Source organism: Vitis riparia, chromosome 10 (assembly GCF_004353265.1).
Source record: "Vitis riparia cultivar Riparia Gloire de Montpellier isolate 1030 chromosome 10, EGFV_Vit.rip_1.0, whole genome shotgun sequence".
Taxonomy (NCBI): domain Eukaryota; kingdom Viridiplantae; phylum Streptophyta; class Magnoliopsida; order Vitales; family Vitaceae; genus Vitis; species Vitis riparia.
This window is the reverse complement of record NC_048440.1, coordinates 19,976,350-19,994,539: the sequence shown is the minus strand read 5'-3', so window position 1 is coordinate 19,994,539 and position 18,190 is coordinate 19,976,350. Positions and strand designations below refer to the sequence as shown.

The window sequence follows — 18,190 nt, the reverse complement described above, 5'->3', positions numbered from 1 at the left end:
AGGAGATGATTTTTTTTTTTTTTTTTAACCATTTTTGGTTTTATTATTCTCTACATTTAAAAGAGGGGTTTAACTACCATCCAAATTTTGAGAGTTGCTGGTGAGGAAGCTTCACGTGCTCAGCTACGCCAACTTTTGTCTTCTTATTCTCGACTTAATTGGATTGTTGAGAACCTTATTCACATTAACAATCTCTTTTCTCTGTATAAATTGTTCTAATTAATTCTCGTCTATTGCTACTTAATCAAATTATTTTCGTTTCTATTTTTGAAAGTGAGAGCAAATGGCCACCCAACATCTCATCATCAGGAAGAAGACGACATGTGTGATCGGCGGCACTAGATTTCTAGCATCTTTTCTCGTTAGGCTTTTGCTTAAAAGGGGCTATGCAGTTAATGTCGTCCATGTTGCAACTCCCAAAAACTTTGCTTCTCAGGATCCGGGGGTGTGTGCCTATTTTGTGGTTGTTTAAGAATTACTTCAATTGACTTTTTAAATTGTTTTGAAAGTTTATCAAACACTTAATTTTTATATAAGAAACACTTCATTTTTATAAGAAACACTTCCGAGTATCAGAAAACTTGGAAGTAGGCTCTTTAGCTGAGGAACTGCATCATTTATAAAAATTAATTGACTTGGTTTCACCTTCAACTGTACACAGAATGACATGATCAAGCCAGCAATTCAAGGGGGGTATTGAATGTTTTGAAAACCTGTGCAAAAGGAAAGACTGAAGCGAGTCATTTATACATCACCTGCAGGTACTGTTACAATCAATAAGCTTAATGGGACAGGTGTGATGATTGATGAGAACAAATGGTCTGATGTTGAGTTCCTCACTTCTGTGAAGCCACTTACTTGGGTATATATTTCCCTTAATTTTCTTTCCTTTTTCAACAACTTCAAAATAGACTAACTTATCTGCATTTTTTGCAGGGTTATGCTGTCTCCAAGACGCTAGCTGAGAATGCAGCTTGGAAATTCGCCCAAGAAAATAGCATTGATCTTGTCACTGTCGTCCCCGCCATCATTACTGGTCCTTCTCTTACTTCAGAGGTTCCTCACGACATTTCTCTCTCAATGTCCCTTGTGTAGGGAATTAAACTGAATTCCTAACCCGTGAGAAACAAAAATTAGAGAAAACAAACGCTAAAGAAAAAACAATCACACGCACAAGACAGTATTTACGTGGTTCGACAATTTGCCTACATCCACGGAGTTGTAGGGATATCACTATTATTAGGGAAGAATATAGAGTACAATACGACGGCTACAATATTCTCTCTATATATATAACACGGCAACCCTGCCACACTAAAAAACCTTAATTACAAAAGGTGGTTCCACAATGGGCTAAACGGGCCCAACAGGCCTCAATAAATCTCCCATTAAAAAGCCATGCAATATTATTCGGGTCGGGTTGTCAAACCGGATCAAACAAAACTAGGCTCCACAAAGCCCAACAAATCTCCCACTTGGAGACTAGTTCAATCACCAACATCAAACCGCTATCCTCCAAGAAACAATTCCTCATCCCTGCAACTCATCCTCCTGTCCTCAAGCTAGAAGACCAATTGAAGCTGCGCACAACTTCAACTTCTCAATAGTGACACCCTTAGTCAACATGTCTGCTGGGTTCTTAGATCCACAAATCTTCTCAAGTATTACCAGTTTATCTTCAACAAGGTAACGGATAAAGTGATATTTTGTTTGTATATGCTTCGACTTTGAATGAAAAACCGAATTTTTGGCAAGAAAAATTGCACTCTGACTGTCACTGTGTAGAATGCCCATCTCTTGCTTCTTACCCAATTCATCTAAGAAACCATGTAGCCAAATCATCTCCTTTCCAGCTTCAGTTGCTGCAACATACTCAGCTTCTGTAGTAGACAAAGTAACAATCTTCTGTAGATTTGAAACCCATGATATAGATGTACCACCTAGAGTAAAAACAAACCCAGTAGTACTCTTTCTACTATCAATATCACCAGCAAAATCAGCATCTACATAACCCTGCAATTTCAAACTTGCACCTGTGAAGCAAAGACATGTATCTAATGAACCCTTCAGATATCTTAGAATCCACTTGACTGCCTCCCAATGTTGCTTTCCAGGCCTACTCATGAATCTGCTCACAACTCCCACTGCATGTGCAATGTCTGGCCTTGTACACACCATAGCATACATCAAGCTACTAATAGCTGAGGCATAGGGCACCTTGCTCATATGGTCCCTTTCTTCTTCTGTCTTCGGTGACTGTTCTTTGCTTAGTTTGAAATGGCTCCCCAAGGGTGTGCTCACTGGTTAGCTTCATTCATGTTGAACCTACTGAGAACTTTCTTCACATACTCTGATTGTGAAAGCTTCAATGTACCATTAGCCTTATCTCTAATGATTCTCATACCAAGGATTTGCTTTGCAGCTCCCAAATCCTTCATTGCAAATTGTTTGGACAATTGCTTCTTCAGATTATTAATCTTCTCAATGTCAGACCCTGTAATAAGCATATCATCCACATACAACAGTAATATGATGTAAGAATTGTCAAAAGACTTAACATAGCAACAGTGATCAGCTTCACATCTCTTGAACCCAATTCTATGCATAAAACTGTCAAACTTCTTGTACCACTGTCTAGGAGCTTGTTTAAGGCCATACAAGCTCTTTCTCAGTTTGCAGACTAGACTCTCTTGTCCCTGAACAATGAACCCTTCTGGCTGAATCATGTAAAGGTCTTCCTCCAAGTCACCATGAAGGAATGCTGTCTTCACATCTAACTGTTCAAGATGTAAGTTTTCTGCAGCCACCATTCCAAGTACAAGTCTAATTGTTGACATCTTCACAACTGGAGAAATATCTCTGTGTAGTCAATGCCCTCCTTCTGCTGGAACCCTTTAACAACTAATCTGGCCTTGTAACGTTTGCTACCATCATACTCATTCTTTATTCTGTATACCCACTTGTTGTGCAAAGCCTTCTTTCCTACTGGCAATTCAGTTAGTTCCCATGTCTGATTCCCCAACAGGGAATCCATCTCATCCTTCATGGCTAACTCCCACTTGCTTGAATTCTCATCTTGCAAGGCTTCATCATAACACTCTGGCTCACCACCATTAGTCAACAGGAGATAATTTAAAATAGGTGAATAACGCTGCGGAGGTCTAATGTTCCTGGAAGATCTGCGAACTTCAGCTACAGGTGTACTCAAATCTACCTGTGAATTTACATTCTCCTTATCTTCTTCACCCATTTTTTGGACAGTACTTTCAGTCAATTCATCTAAGTTGACAAACTTAGATTTCTTTTTATCTATCTCTGTAACATCTGACACTACAGTTGACATGTCCTTGTACATAATCTGTTCATTAAATATCACATTTCTACTTCTGATGATTTTCCTGTTTTGTTCATCCCAAAACCTATAGCCAAATTTCTCATCACCATAGCCAATGAAAAAACATATTTTTGACTTTGCATCAAGTTTACTACGAGCATTAGAATCAATACGAACATAAGAAACACAACAAAAAACTTTTAAATGTGAAAACTTCACCTCTTTACCGCTCCAAACCTCCTCAGGAAGTTTGAACTCCATGGGAACTGATGGTCCTCGGTTTATCAGGTAAGCTGCAGTGCTAACAGCATCAACCCAAAAAGTTTTTGGTAGTCCAGCATGCAACCTCATACTTCTAGCACGCTCATTGAGAGTTCTGTTCATGCGCTCAGCCACACCATTCTGCTGTGGTGTCCCAGGAATGGTCTTCTCCATCCTAATTTCCTGTGCAGCACAATACTCACTGAACCCTCCATCTATGCACTCTCCTCCATCATCTGACCTTAGACATGTTACTTTCAAGCCTGTTTCTGTCTCAACCATGGCCTTCCACTTCTTAAAAGTTTCAAATACATCAGATTTATTTTTCAGAAAATAAACCCATACCTTTCTACTTGAGTCATCAATAAAGGTGATGTAGTACCTTGAACCTCCTAGGGATGCAACCGGAGAAGGCCCCCACAAATCAGTGTGTACTAGTTCCAATTTTTCAGCCTTCGGTGTCCTGTCAGTTTTCAAAAAACTCACATTTTTTTGCTTTCCTAAGATGCAACTTTCACACATGTCAAAATCAATGGACTTCAATTCTGGTAGTTTTCCTTTTGACAACAACATCTTCATCCATTTCTCACTCATGTGACCAAGTCTACGGTGCCATAGGCTTGTATCAATACTTGCATCAGCAACTGCAATTGTGTCTCTTGGACATGAGGTCATATACAGAGTACTAGTTTTCTTTCCACGAGCCAATACCCTAGCTCCCTTTGTAACCTTCCAAGTACCACCAACAAATAGTATTGCATGTCCTTCATCATCAAGTTGTCCAACAGAAATCAGATTCCTCCTCAGGTCAGGAATATGTCGAACCTTCTCCAGTAACCAAACAGACCCATTAGGCAACGATATCCGGACGTCTCCCAGACCCACAACATCCAAGGCTGAACCATCAGCCAAATACACCTTCCCAAAATCACCTGCAACATAATTCTGTATGATTTCTCGGTGTGGAGTGGTATGAAACGAAGCTCCTGAATCCAAAACCCAATCATCAAGTGAACTGTCTACTGCAAGAAGTAATGCATCTTGTACCTCTTCTGTTACAACATTAGCAGAATCATTTTCATTCTTCTTCTTAGGGCTTTTGCATTGCCTTTTAAAGTGACCTATTTTCCCACAATTCCAACATTGTACTTGTTGGCCTGATCTAGATTTGCTTCTGTTCCGATTAGAATTTCTGGAATTTGATCTACCCCGATTTGAATTTCTGTCATTACCTTTGCCTCTTGTCTCAAGGTTTAGGGCAGAACCAGATCCTAAGGTTTCACCTGCATCTCTTCGGCGAATCTCCTCAGCCAGAATTAAATCTCGTATATCATTGTACTGGAGCTTTTCCTTTCCCGTAGAATTGCTTACTACCATCCTCATTGCCTCCCAACTGTTTGGCAAAGAAGTCAAGACGATCAGAGCACGAATTTCATCATCAAAATCAATTTCTACAGACGACAATTGATTTGTGATTGTATTAAATTCATTCAGATGTTGTGTTACTGATACATTCTCTGCCATCTTCAAATTAAACAATTTCTTCATCAGATGCACTTTATTGTTTGCGGACGACTTTTCATACATACCGGACAAAGCCTTCATCAAATCTGCTGTGGTCTTCTCCTTTACAACATTATGTGCAACAGACCTAGACAGAGTTAACCTAATAACTCTTAGAACCTGTCTGTCAAGAAGCGCCCATTCCTCAGCCTTCATACTCTCAGGTTTTGTCCCCAAAAGAGGCAGATGCAATTTCCTCCCATAGAGATAATCTTCAATCTGCATCCTCCAATACGCAAAGTCTGTGCCATCAAACTTTTCTATTCCAGACGCCTTTCCTGCTTCCTCTGCCATTGCTCCCACTCAAACCTAACCCTAGGCTTTGATACCAGTTGTAGGAAATTAAACCGAATTCCCAACCCGTGAGAAACAAAAATTAGAGAAAACAAACGCCAAAGAAAAAACAATCACACGCACAAGACAGTATTTACGTGGTTCGGAAATTTGCCTACATCCACGGAGTTGCAGGGATATCACTATTATCAGGGAAGAATACAAAGTACAATACGACGACTACAATATTCTCTCTATATATATAACACGACAACCCTACCACACTAAAAAATCCTAATTACAAAAGGTGGTTCCACAATGGGTTAAACGGGCCCAACAGGCCTCAATAAATCTCCCATTAAAAAGCCATGCAATATTATTCGGGTCGGGTTGTCAAACCGGATCAAACAAAACTAGGCTCCACAAAGCCCAACACCTTGATTACAGGTGCTAAACCGAAACCTATATACATATTTACCAACTTCTTTATTTGATCTGGACAAACATGTGGGGATTTTCTGATGGGGTGGTGTTGCAACATTGGGCAGCGAATGAATCCCTCATAAATGGTATGAAAGGGATGCAAATCTCCATGACTCATGTGGAAGATGTCTGCTTGGCCCATATCTTTGTGGCGGAGAAAGCATCGGCTTCTGGGCGATACATCTGCTGCGGTGCTAATACCAGTGTACCTGAGCTTGCCAACTTCCTCAATAAAAGATACCCTCAGTGCAAAGTCCCAACTGAGTAAGCCTCTTGTCCAAGCATTTGAGATTCTGATCCATTGTAAAGTGTTTTTAAAACAAAATTAACCAAAATAGTTTTGTATAAAAAACAAAATAAAATTCCAAAGTAGAGTGTCCCTTGATCCAACATGGATATCCATGTTGGGTGAGGCATATTATTATTATTACTACTTAAAATAGAAAGGCTTTGAATTTGGATTAGCCAGGCAAGTCGTAGGTTAGAAACCAAGTTGAGTTAAGCTTAATAACCTAAATGGTCTTTAAGTTCGTGTTAGATTTGGATGACTATTGGTCCAATCCAATCCTCTTAAGTTCGTGTTGAGAATGTCTCGATTGAAAATAGTTCGAGGTCAAAATGGACATGCATGTATGTGCTTTAAAAACCATCTTAACTTAATTATGAAAGAACGTTTTAATATCTACTTGTCCTATGTAGGAAGTATTCAAAATTTCAAAATCAATTTCCAAACTTCTCTTCATTAGTGTTTAATGGCCATTAATTGGGTAATCTTATGATGCCTTGCAGTTTCCGAGACTTCCCCTCTAAGTCCAAGATGTTACTCTCTTCAAAGAAACTTGTTAAAGAGGGATTCGGTTTTAAGCATGGGATTGAAGAAATCTATGATCAATCCATGGAGTACATGAAGGCTAAGGGACTACTGCAGAATTGAACTCTTAATAATGGGGATTGTAGAATATTATGAGAGATCTCACTCTGAAAATGAGAATTTATGACAATATTATAATATTTTTCAATGAAATAATTAAGGTAAAAGGTTGGAAAGATTGGTCACTTTATTTTCTCGAGTACACAAGATCATCCATGATTAAGATTAATGGCAAATGACGACATCCTTCCTCACCTTGGCGCCTAAATTTTCTATTGCCCAAAATTATTTTTCGCCTAGGTAACATCACCGTTAACAAAGTGACTTCTTCACATTCCGATGGATGAAAGGAGTAAGTAGGATTGAACATATACGACGTTTGATAATGATTTTAGAAAATATTTTTAACCTTTATAACACTTAAATTTTTTTTATCATTTAAGTATTAAAAATGCTAACAATACTTCTTATAATCACCGTTAAACGCATTTAAAATGTGTTTGACAGTAATTTTGAAAAGTATTTTTAATTTTTTTAATACTTAAAAAATAAAAATTTTCAAATGTTAAAAACACTTAAAACATTTTTTAAAATCATTATCAAACGCACTTATAATCAAATTAAAAAAATCAATTAATGATCAATAATAATATATATCAAACTTTTTATAACATCTCACATCACATTTTTAGGCCTATTTCAAGTCATCATCTGAATTATTTGTCCCGAAACTTCAAAACAATATTATTGCACCCAATACCGGAATATATCCTACTGATTCGTGTGCATGTGAAAGAATAAAGCATTTCACAGCATAGTATTGCAATGCTGGGCTCCCCAACTTGCATGTATGGCTCTGCTTGTAGTAGATATGTAGATTTTGACATGCACTTTAGAAATGAGTCTTGAATCCCAACTACCAGCGAGCAGGAGCACCACGTGGTTAGTCATCTGCAACAAGTCACCTACCCCCCTGCACCACCGCATATTCATGCTTCCTATATCTCAGCCACCTAATACACTTGGGCAGGTATAAGGATATTTTATCATTCCCTTGTGGAAAGGGGATTATTTTCAAATGAAAAAAAGTCGTACAAAGCCAGTAGTAGGTGGCTCTTAATAACGTCGGCTTCCAAAATTTCTGTAATTTTAAAAGCGTATATGAAGGGTTGACCCAAAAAAAATTAAATCTTGGTATGAATTTATGTTAGTTGGGAACCATCTGTTGAAGGATTCAACCCATCTTCATAGCCAAACTCAAGCTTAAAGGGTTAAGCTTAGGTTGAACCCAGTATCTTCCATATTCAGTAATAGAATTTTTTAATTTTCATATGAATCCTCGAGGACTACATATCTGGTATATAAAGAGTTATATATTCATACAGCTCATCTGAGTATCAGATGTGGACTGCTGTTGAGATATGCAGTCAAACAGGGCTTTGCTAGCAGCAACGTTGGAGTTGTTTGTTGGGCAGCCTCACGTGCTCACCTAAGATAAATCACCTTTTCCTCTTCTTTTCAATGGTTCAACGTACAATCTGAGGTCTATACCCTCTATATAAGAGACGCAGAGAGCGTTATCCAAGATACAAATTACTTGCATTAATTAAGAGAACATCGGTTTTTGCAAATTTGGAAGTGAGGGCATATGGCCACCCAGCACCCCATCGGAAAGAAGACCGCATGTGTCGTCGGCGGCACCGGATTTGTTGCATCTTTACTGGTTAAGCTTTTGCTGCAGAAGGGCTATGCTGTCAACACCACTGTCAGGGACCCTGGTTTGTCTCTCTTCTTCTTCCCTCTTTGCTTGTTTATTTTTTATTCACGTGTTTGTGCTAAGATTTTCTGAACAATATTGTTTTATGGTGGCCGTGAATTTGAACGTTTTTTGGGCTTTTCTTTCTCCTGGTGTCTCGTTAAAATATCTGATAACCCAAATCGAATGGGAGGGGAGAAGAGGGAGGGTGGAGATGGATGCATTTTATGTGGTAATTGCGGAAGATTTGGAACTTATGATGTAGGCGTTTTTAAGGGCTACTAGGCTCCTGTCTAAATTGTATGATCAAGAAAAAATTCTTGCAGAAATTCGACTCATAAATGGTATACAAGCTGATTAGGTTTTGGGTAGTTTTAGTCAAAATTGTTACCACGTTTTACATGATGGGACGTGAATCCTATGAGACTTGAGTGATGGGTTCTGGGTTCAAGTTTATGCAAGGTGATTTTCATTTGTATCTGGAAATGAAGAGAAGAGGGTATGAGCTTGTTGGGGCTTAGATTGGGTTGGATTGTTGGAGTTTTCGCTAGAACCCTAATTCTTGTCTTCAAACAGATTCTCTACAAGTTACATAGTCAATCTGTCCAAGTTACATTGCCTTCTGGTGCAAATTAGTAAACTTAGCACAAGCACATCCCATATGACATAAATGGAACTTCAGAAACAAAACAGAGATGCAGTTGTTGCAAGTTCAAAGCTCCAGACCCGAAAAATGAGAAAAGGAAAAATCAAAGCCAATGTGAAGTTTCCTGTGATATGGTCTGTTTATAGTTGGGGAGTTCATTTTAAGTTGGATGAGGATTATGATTTTTTTCCCCATGTCTTCCATTTCCCCTCACTTTTGGGGACAACCACATTCCATTGTGTGGGCATTGGCCCTTTTGGCACTGATCTCAACTTATGTTTTAGAGTCTGTACTGTCAATTGGGGGTTGGCAGGGACACCTGATCTGGTGAGACGGAAATCTAATTTCAGATTGGGGGTTGATGTTGGAAATGGATGTTTTAGACATAAGAGAATAGGAGTTTTGAACCCTGGCTTACCTTTTTCAACAGGGTATTACTTATCAGTGAAGGTCAAAGAATGTAACATGGCATTCACTATATCACACAACCCGTCCGGGAAGAATACCATTTGAATACAATGCCATTGGCCTATATGTGCCTCTGAATTCACCCAATAGATAATTCATTGTCTCAACATTTTCTTTTAAGTATTTCTAACTTCAATTTTTCTTGATTCCCTCCTTGATACTCTCTACTTTTGGGTGCAGACAATCAGAAAAAAGTCTCTCACCTCCTAGAACTACAGGAGTTGGGTGACCTAAAAATCTTTCGAGCAGATCTAACTGACGAATTGAGCTTTGAGGCCCCTATAGCAGGTTGCGACTTTGTCTTCCATGTTGCTACGCCCGTCCACTTTGCTTCTGAAGATCCAGAGGTGTGGACCTAAGGAACTGAATTATTAAACAGTTTTATGCAATCATGATTTTTTTTCTTTTAAATTTTTTATTTGTTTTATAAAAAATACTTTGTTTCACCTTTTTGCATACAGAATGACATGATCAAGCCAGCAATTCAAGGAGTAGTGAATGTCATGAAAGCTTGTACAAGGGCAAAATCAGTTAAACGAGTCATTTTGACATCCTCTGCAGCTGCTGTTACCATCAATCAGCTTGATGGGACAGGTCTGGTTGTGGATGAGAAGAACTGGACTGATATTGAGTTCTTGACTTCCGTGAAGCCACCTACTTGGGTAATTTCCCCTTTTTTTTTTTGGTTATTCAAACGTTACTTTCTAAGCTTATATTTTGTGAGAAACCTGAGGAAGCAAGCAGGCTTCCATGAACAAATTAACAGATGATCAAGAAGCTTACATGCTTTTGTAGGGCTATCCTGCCTCCAAGACACTAGCTGAGAAAGCAGCTTGGAAATTTGCCGAAGAAAATAACATTGATCTGATCACTGTCATCCCTACTCTAATGGCCGGTTCCTCTCTTACTTCAGATGTCCCCAGCAGCATTGGACTTGCAATGTCCTTGATTACAGGTGCAAAGCCTGAACCTAAAATACATTACATAATGCTTTATCTGCTCTTTACGTTTTGCATTCAACCTGTCTAGTTAAGACAGAGCAAAAGGGGACTACCATGTTTCTGGATAAACTCACATATTGGTGTTCTGATGGTCTTTTCAACATTGTCCTTGATTACAGGGAATGAATTCCTCATAAACGGTATGAAAGGTATGCAGATGCTGTCAGGTTCAGTCTCCATTGCACATGTGGAAGATGTTTGCCGGGCACATATATTTGTAGCTGAGAAAGAATCAGCTTCTGGCCGATACATCTGCTGTGCTGCCAATACCAGTGTTCCTGAGCTAGCAAAGTTCCTGAGCAAAAGATACCCTCAGTACAAAGTCCCAACTGAGTAAGCCCCTTGTCTAAGCTTTTGAATCACATAGTGACCCATTTTGTAGGGCTGAATCAAGTTAGAAATGAAAAAGAATTTGCATATATCTACCTACCCCACATTAAGTGCCCCATTCATTACTGTATACCAATTAAAAGTCTGCCAAAGGGAATTCTAACTGTAAGGACTCATCCTAACCATCTCAAGTTTGTGCCCACTGAGTGAGACCAAGAATCATTGTTGAGCATGCCATCTAGCTACGATGGGGAATAGTTTATAAGGAAACAGTGGATGGACATGTGCATGAAAGACCTGTTAGGTTGTGGAAGAATAATCATGAACTGCTCCTTCCCAAAATTCTATTCATTGTGCAAAAATTGCTATCTTAACTTGTCTCTTGTCTTCTGATACATTGCAGTTTTGGAGACTTCCCCCCTAAATCGAAGTTAATAATCTCCTCAGAGAAGCTTGTGAAAGAGGGGTTCAGTTTTAAGTACGGGATTGAAGAAATTTATGATGAAAGTGTGGAGTATTTCAAGGCCAAGGGGCTATTGCAGAATTGAAGTCTTAATAGTTTGTGTCTTGGCTAAAAGGAGCACTATCTTATCCCTCTATTGCTGTGTTTTAGCTTGCTGTCCGTTCTTTTATATAAAAATCATCCCAGTTTTCTATGCTTACCATGTTAAAAATGTTTGAGAAATGAGAAATCAAAAGCAATTAAAATAATAACCGTCAGGCCTGGCAATGCCAAGTCATAGCAACTTACATATTTTAATCTTGCCTTCTCAGTTAAGATCAAATCATAGATCTTGCCTTCTCGGCCAAGATACAAAAACCTTTCAATTTAGCGTAAATAAAGAAAAATCAGTCATGAAGAAGGATCAGTTACAGTAAAGAATGGCTAACCGATCTACAATCGCCAACTCAAATAACTGAATGATTTACAGCCACTGACTTTGGACTGTTTCTTTCCGTACTGTTCGTGTCGTCCTCTTGATGGTTCGCACTTCTGTAATAGAAGAGAAAGATGTCACTGAATGGATTTGTTCAGCATTCGTTTCCACTATGGATGCCTGGTTGCATCCTACTTGCAATGAACACAATGTTCTTTCAGCTTGTAAGGCATTGCAAAATGAGGCTATGACACTGTCAAGTGACACCTGGAGAGCAAATTTTTGCTAAAAAGAAAGCTAACAAGAAGGAAAAGAGACTTTCTGTTTCATAAATTGACAAGCAAAATAGAGTTTTAGCATGGAAAGGACACTCTTTGCTGAGACAACCCAGCTGGTCAATCACTTTCCTCGGTCTGCAATCACCAAAATGAAGAAGAGGCATACTGGTACTACCAATCAAAATTCTATGCCATAGCACTATTGTAGCCTACCTGCACAAATGGTAAGTCCAAATGGCGAAGGAGAGAAGGGATGAGCCAAGCTCCCAGGCCTGTGGGACAGTTGCTTTATGCATCTGAAATCTGAAGCTGAGTTGGAATATAAGGAGAGCCATGAAATCTAATCCTGATATAATTCTTATCCACAACTATAGCCAAAGAGGTAGGTATGTACGACTGGAAGCCAGATCATCATCATATGCTCTCAGCATAAAGGCTAGGACTTCCAGTTGGAGGTCCTGGTCTATTTTATGCAGCACAGGAGAGACATTCAGTTTCTATTGTGCATGGTACATTTCCCCAATTAGACATGTAGTCATAAATCTTATTTAAAACCAACTCTATCATGCATCCTCTAATCTGCAGGAACTTGACCTCTTTAAATCACCATTTTACGTTGACCAGCACCCTTGCCCCATTTCACAGCCTGGACAATGAAAGGCAGATACCAAACAAAGCTAACTGCAATACTGTTGGGGTTTCTTTAAGCACAATAGATGGGTGTTTGGAAGATATGGGGGTCGGCTTATGTTACAAGAACAACACACAAAAGGCTTTACTAATTGCTGCATTTAAAATAAAGTTTGACTCTCTAATGACTAACTTGAATGTTTGTTGAGCAGAATGAGAACAAACTCCAACATCGTCTTTTACAACATGGGGTCATTCACATGGGAAATTGAAACAAATCTGAGATGACGGTAGGGGAAAGGCAGTTTCATTCTCCTTGGCAGACATGAGAAGCAATACAAAAATGAGACCTTGTCACAAAAATATTCAGACATACAAACAATTGTTATTATTTTTTTTAAAACAGGGAAGACAAGCTTCCCTTTGTAGCTTCCTGGTGACTATGGTATACGAACCAAAACAGAAGAAACAGAAGTAAGAATAAACCAAATGAAAAAAAAGAAGAAAGATTGTAAAATCATTATCATATTTCAACGGATTGGGTTGTGATGTCAATAGCCACCTTTTTTTGAAATTCCATTACTGTGGGATCCCGTGTCTCTGACTTCTGCAATTCGATGGTGATTTCCTCTTCTGTAGCAGACATGGACTCCTTGTGACGCTTCCTGCTGTGGTTCAGCTTGAGAATCCTAGATAGAGCTAGAACAATGTCCCTCATAGAAGGTCTTTTTTTTGAGAGATGATTGATACATTGGTAAGCAAGAGAAGCAATATCATTGAGTTCTTCCACATCAAATTTTCCATTGAGACTGGAATCCACAATCTCCTCCCACCCAACTTCATCTTCTGTACCTATTGTTGCCTGTTCATTGACATAAAGTTAATACTACAATGTTGTCATAGATAGTATATGAAGATGCATATAACTCAGAAGCAGCTCAAGGCCAATTGTGTTAGTTACTTAGCAAAATTTTTTGTCTAGGAGTATGTGGTTGTTGTGTATATGATAGAGAAAGAACTTACAAGTTCTACATATTCCATGAGACCCTGTAGGGGATTCCTGCCTGCAATTAGTTCAAAGAGCAGCACGCCAAAACTATAAACATCACTTTTCTTAGTGAAGGTTTTTGTTGACAGATATTCAGGATCAAGATACCCAAAAGTCCCCTTGACATTAGATGCATGTGATTTAAAAATCTGTTCTCTTGAAAGCCCAAAGTCTGCCACCTGCTTAACTAATTACATCAATTACACATATCCATAGGAGTAGAAATGTTGAAGCTTTAAACATACAGACAAATCCATTCATGAAAAGAGTAGGCATTGCTGAAAGAAAATGGAGAAAAAAGTGAAAATAACAGTATCATTTTTTGAATAAGACATTTTCTTTTATACCAAACACCTTTTATACCCCTCATTAGGACACATGGTTTTAGCAAAGTAATTTTGGACATTTTCAATGCTTATCAATAGGGGCGTCCTGTTTATTCAAACAAGATTGAAGAGTCACCAGTAACCTTCTCTTTTCATGGTGAGTAGAGCTGGATTTCATGGACAAACACACACACACACACACACAACAGATCTTCTGGAAGAGAATCCGGAATCCTGGGTAACTTCAGAAACCTCTGTATTAAGCACAAATTTATTTTATAATTTGATAAGCTTCCACTGGAACAGAATGTGACTCAGAAGTCAGCAGGAAAAACGCTTGGTGCTTCTTACAAGTTTACAATATCTAGCTTCCAAGAGGCTCCCTTTTCTTTTATTTGTAAATCACACACCATTTTAAATTTATAAATATCAATGGATAGCAAACAGAAGAGTCACTTACTCTGGCTCTCATGGATTGGTCCAGCAGTATGTTGGAAGATTTGATGTCGCGGTGGACTATGGAAGGAGCTGCCTGTATGAAGAGGGGAAACACAATAAACAGGTAAAGTGGAGTCCATTCCAAAAATTCCGCAAGTTGTTTCTACTCTTCTACTGGCAGGAAAATCAAATGAAAACCACATACCCCATAATGTAGATATTCCATTCCCCTTGCAACATCGAGAGCTATGGAAACTCTTGAATCCCAGCTTAGTGGCTCATGCTTTTGACCTACATTTTCAAATGGTTCAGGAATTGTGTTACTCAGTGGTCATACAGGAACAGTTGTGCATCCAAAAGGAAAAAAGAAACAAAATTTGCCATCTTTTGTACCAGAAGTCCACTTTGTTTTTTAAGTACAGTAAAATTGTTGAACAACCCTATGTAACCAAGCTATGATACATGTCCAGAAGTGAAACAATTCTGGGCCTTGTCACATGCTATTACAGGTTCAGTTTTTTAGGGATTGCTTCATGAAACATTAAGAAGAAACAGGGAAATTCCCTTTTGCTACTGAAAGGCAGAAGCTTCTTTGAGCAGAATCCAAGATAAAAGCATGGATGAAATATCCCATAGAGGCTAGTCTTTATGTCAACAGCAGCAGCACAAAATCTCTAATTAATTTGATAGCAAAATGGTTCGCCAGAAAGATCATAGACCCAAGAAAAGAAAAGAAAAAAAGAATATAATGATCAGAATGAAAAATGATCTCATTAAGGTCAATAGAGCAACTATCCATTTCTAGTGCAACGAAACTATGAATTCATACAAAGAACCATCAATGGATCCCAGCAACATTGCTTTTGCATGAAATATTTTTGTTTTGCGTTACAAATAGAGCTTAGAGCTTATTGGTTTCTTACCATATAAATGAGAAGCCAGACTGCCATTACTCATGTAGACATACACAAGCATAAGCTGTCCTTTATCTGCACTGTATCCCACTAAGTTCACAAGATTTCTATGGTGTAATCTTCCTAGTAACAGAATCTGAAAAGAAAGAAATAAAAAGAAAGGTTCAAAACTTTGCAGTTATTTGGGGGAGGCAGAGAGAGGATACACTTCAAAACTTGTTAACTCCTTTCAATAAATTACAACAATTGGCCCAATCAGTGTTAGGATTCAGTTCTTTGCAATCCCTAGTAACCTTCTCCTCACATTTGATTTTGTACCACCATAAGGTTTCCTAGATGAATCAATTTCTAATATCAAATTTTTTTTCATTCCCTCTCAATAACCTCTGACATATCATTCACCAAATAAATATTGATGCTGTACAAACATGATTGAGGCATATAGAAATACTTATCAACAATGTGTCTACAAATATCTTGAATGCCAAAAAATGTAATCATCAGTTCACTACCTCTGCCTGGAACTCCCTTTTCCCTTGCTTAGAGTCAGTGGCAAGAACTTTAACAGCCACAGTCTCACCATTTGACAACTGAGCTTTGTAAACAGGACCAAATGCCCCTTGCCCTATCAGAGTTGTAAAGCTACAAGTGGCTTTCTCTAGCTCTCTGTGAAACAAGTTCCATCAGCAAGGCAACAACAAACTGCTTGTTAGAAAAACCTCCCCAAAACCCTATTGCCAGAACTTATCAGACAATTCAAAATTTTCAAGCAACAACCTGTAAGAGTAGTTGGGTATTCCAAAAGCTGAGGCCGCATTCTTCCTCTTATGACCCTCCATATCCACCCACGCAGACATGGCATTCCCTTCAGACGTTCTGGCTGAGACCTGGCCCAGTGATGAGTCGGAGTAGCGGCCAACAGAGAATTCCGATAAGTTTGCAGAAGAATCAACATCATTTACGCGGATGGGGACGGTGGCGGCCCTCCGACTCAATTTTGGGGAACACTTGCTTCTGTACCTGATCAACATACACACAGCGCATACGCCCAAAACCCCTCCAATCATCACACCCACGGTGATCCCCACTATGAGAGCCCCTGGCATCCCTCTCATTTTCTTCATCCTGGGTTTAGAGGTTTATCATCTAAACCGAAAGTGTTTTCTGAAAACGAAATGGTAATGCCAACATCTTAAAGTTGCTCACTATGGATTTTATCAAACTAGGTGGAGAGATTGATTGACCTCTGTACTGTCTTCATCGAATTTAAGGAAGGAGCATGGGATGGATTAAAAAAAAATCAACTCAAAATCGGTTCTGTTGGTATGGGAGCCAATGATTGGATCAGCTACTCATGACACTGTTTGACACGGGGACATGTAGGAGTATCTTGCTTTTGTTTGATTCTTAATGACGCCATTTCACCTCTCGAGCCCAATGTTGATCAGGGACGCAGCATGGATGAGTTGTCGGACCCAACTCCATCTTGGAGAATCATTTCTAATATAACTTTGAGGTTTCGTTAAGATTTTTCATTTTGGATTGAAATCGGATGATTATTCTAATTTATTTCTTTTTAGATTTTTAAGAAACAAAAAATATATCAAATTATCGTTCCATCTTTTATATATATATATATATTCTAAAAAAATATATGATTTTTTTCTATGATTAACATGAAATTTTAGGATAAATATAGATATAAAAGTTTCTAAAAAAAATATTACAAATAAATTTTAAATCATACAATCTGATCATTTTAAATATAATCCAACATAATCCAACTCAATAAAAAAAAAAAAGATTTTGTTGTTAATTATATTTAAGCATTTAAAACTTATTTCTTAATTTTTACTTTAAGTATTATGGTTGTTTGATAAAATTAACTTAAAACTTATTCTAAATCATCAAATTAACATATTTATATGTATAAATTATAATTAGAGTAAATGAGGTTAAGTAACAGTGGAGGTTGCATAATAGTAGAAGTAGATGTTTTAAAATAGTATAAGAGACGGTAGAGGTAATTAAGACAAATGAAGTAAAAAAGTAAAATGAAGATGTGAATTTGAGGTAAGTTAATTATTTTTACTTATTACTTAAAGTTATTTTTGAATTTAAGTCGTACTAATATTTTATTTTATTAAATATACTTAATTTACTTAATGATTTAAATTAAGTTATTAAGTTACTTTAAGTTATTAAGTTGATTTACCAAACACCTATTAAGACCCTGAATATTAAACTTTAAATATTTTAGAATATTTTATTTTTTTAATTAAGTTATAGACATTATTATAAACATGATTAAAGAAAAAAATAAAGGGGTATTTAGTAAAACTTAATACTTATTACTTAATGATTTAAGTTAACTTTAAGTTAAATTATACTTAAATTGTTGATTTAAAACTTATTATTTAATTTTTACTTAAAGTATTAAGATTGTTTAATAAAATTGATTTAAAATTTATTCTAAATCATCAAATTGATATATTTATCCTCATAAATTATAATTAGGGTAAAAGAGGTTGAATAATAATGGAGGTCATGGAATAACGAAAGAGAATCATGGAGGTAATTAGAGTGAATGAGGATAAAAATGTAAAATGAAGATGTTGACTTAAGAATAAGTTAATTGCTTTTATTTATTACTTAAAGTTATTTTTCACTTCAAGTGATACCATTAAGTTAT

General features: G+C 37.6%; 3 protein-coding genes and 1 long non-coding RNA gene across 5 annotated transcripts; 2 read left to right on the top strand and 2 right to left on the bottom strand.

The window, feature by feature from the left end:
• Positions 1-283: 283 nt before the first annotated feature.
• Positions 284-6,848, top strand: LOC117924389 (anthocyanidin reductase ((2S)-flavan-3-ol-forming)-like). Its single transcript, XM_034843017.1, is given in 6 exon segments — positions 284-445; positions 662-862; positions 937-1,091; positions 5,276-5,280; positions 5,980-6,178; positions 6,704-6,848. Coding segments are annotated over 6 exon segments (867 nt in total).
• Positions 6,849-8,371: 1,523 nt separating this feature from the next.
• LOC117923743 (anthocyanidin reductase ((2S)-flavan-3-ol-forming)) lies at positions 8,372-11,646 on the top strand. Its single transcript, XM_034842178.1, has 6 exons — positions 8,372-8,563; positions 9,836-10,002; positions 10,117-10,317; positions 10,451-10,610; positions 10,776-10,989; positions 11,390-11,646. Exons 1-6 carry the CDS (start codon positions 8,434-8,436, stop codon positions 11,532-11,534), a joined length of 1,017 nt encoding a protein of 338 aa, XP_034698069.1. The 5' UTR covers positions 8,372-8,433; the 3' UTR covers positions 11,535-11,646.
• A 79-nt stretch (positions 11,647-11,725) lies between these two features.
• On the bottom strand, positions 11,726-12,651 carry LOC117923745. The gene is made up of 2 exons (XR_004652675.1): positions 12,356-12,651; positions 11,726-11,980 (listed from the first exon to the last, which is right to left on the bottom strand). It is a non-coding gene; the product is annotated as an uncharacterized LOC117923745 (long non-coding RNA).
• Positions 12,652-13,063: 412 nt separating this feature from the next.
• On the bottom strand, positions 13,064-16,859 carry LOC117923742 (calcium/calmodulin-regulated receptor-like kinase 1). Of its 2 annotated transcripts, XM_034842176.1 has the most exons (7): positions 16,276-16,859; positions 16,011-16,164; positions 15,508-15,634; positions 14,790-14,875; positions 14,607-14,678; positions 13,796-13,999; positions 13,064-13,634 (listed from the first exon to the last, which is right to left on the bottom strand). In XM_034842176.1, the coding sequence occupies exons 1-7, from the start codon at positions 16,620-16,622 to the stop codon at positions 13,296-13,298; spliced, it is 1,329 nt and encodes a 442-aa protein (XP_034698067.1). In that variant the 5' UTR covers positions 16,623-16,859; the 3' UTR covers positions 13,064-13,295. The 2 variants fall into 2 exon arrangements, with proteins under 2 accessions (XP_034698067.1, XP_034698068.1); XM_034842177.1 differs by lacking the exon at positions 13,796-13,999.
• Positions 16,860-18,190: the final 1,331 nt, after the last annotated feature.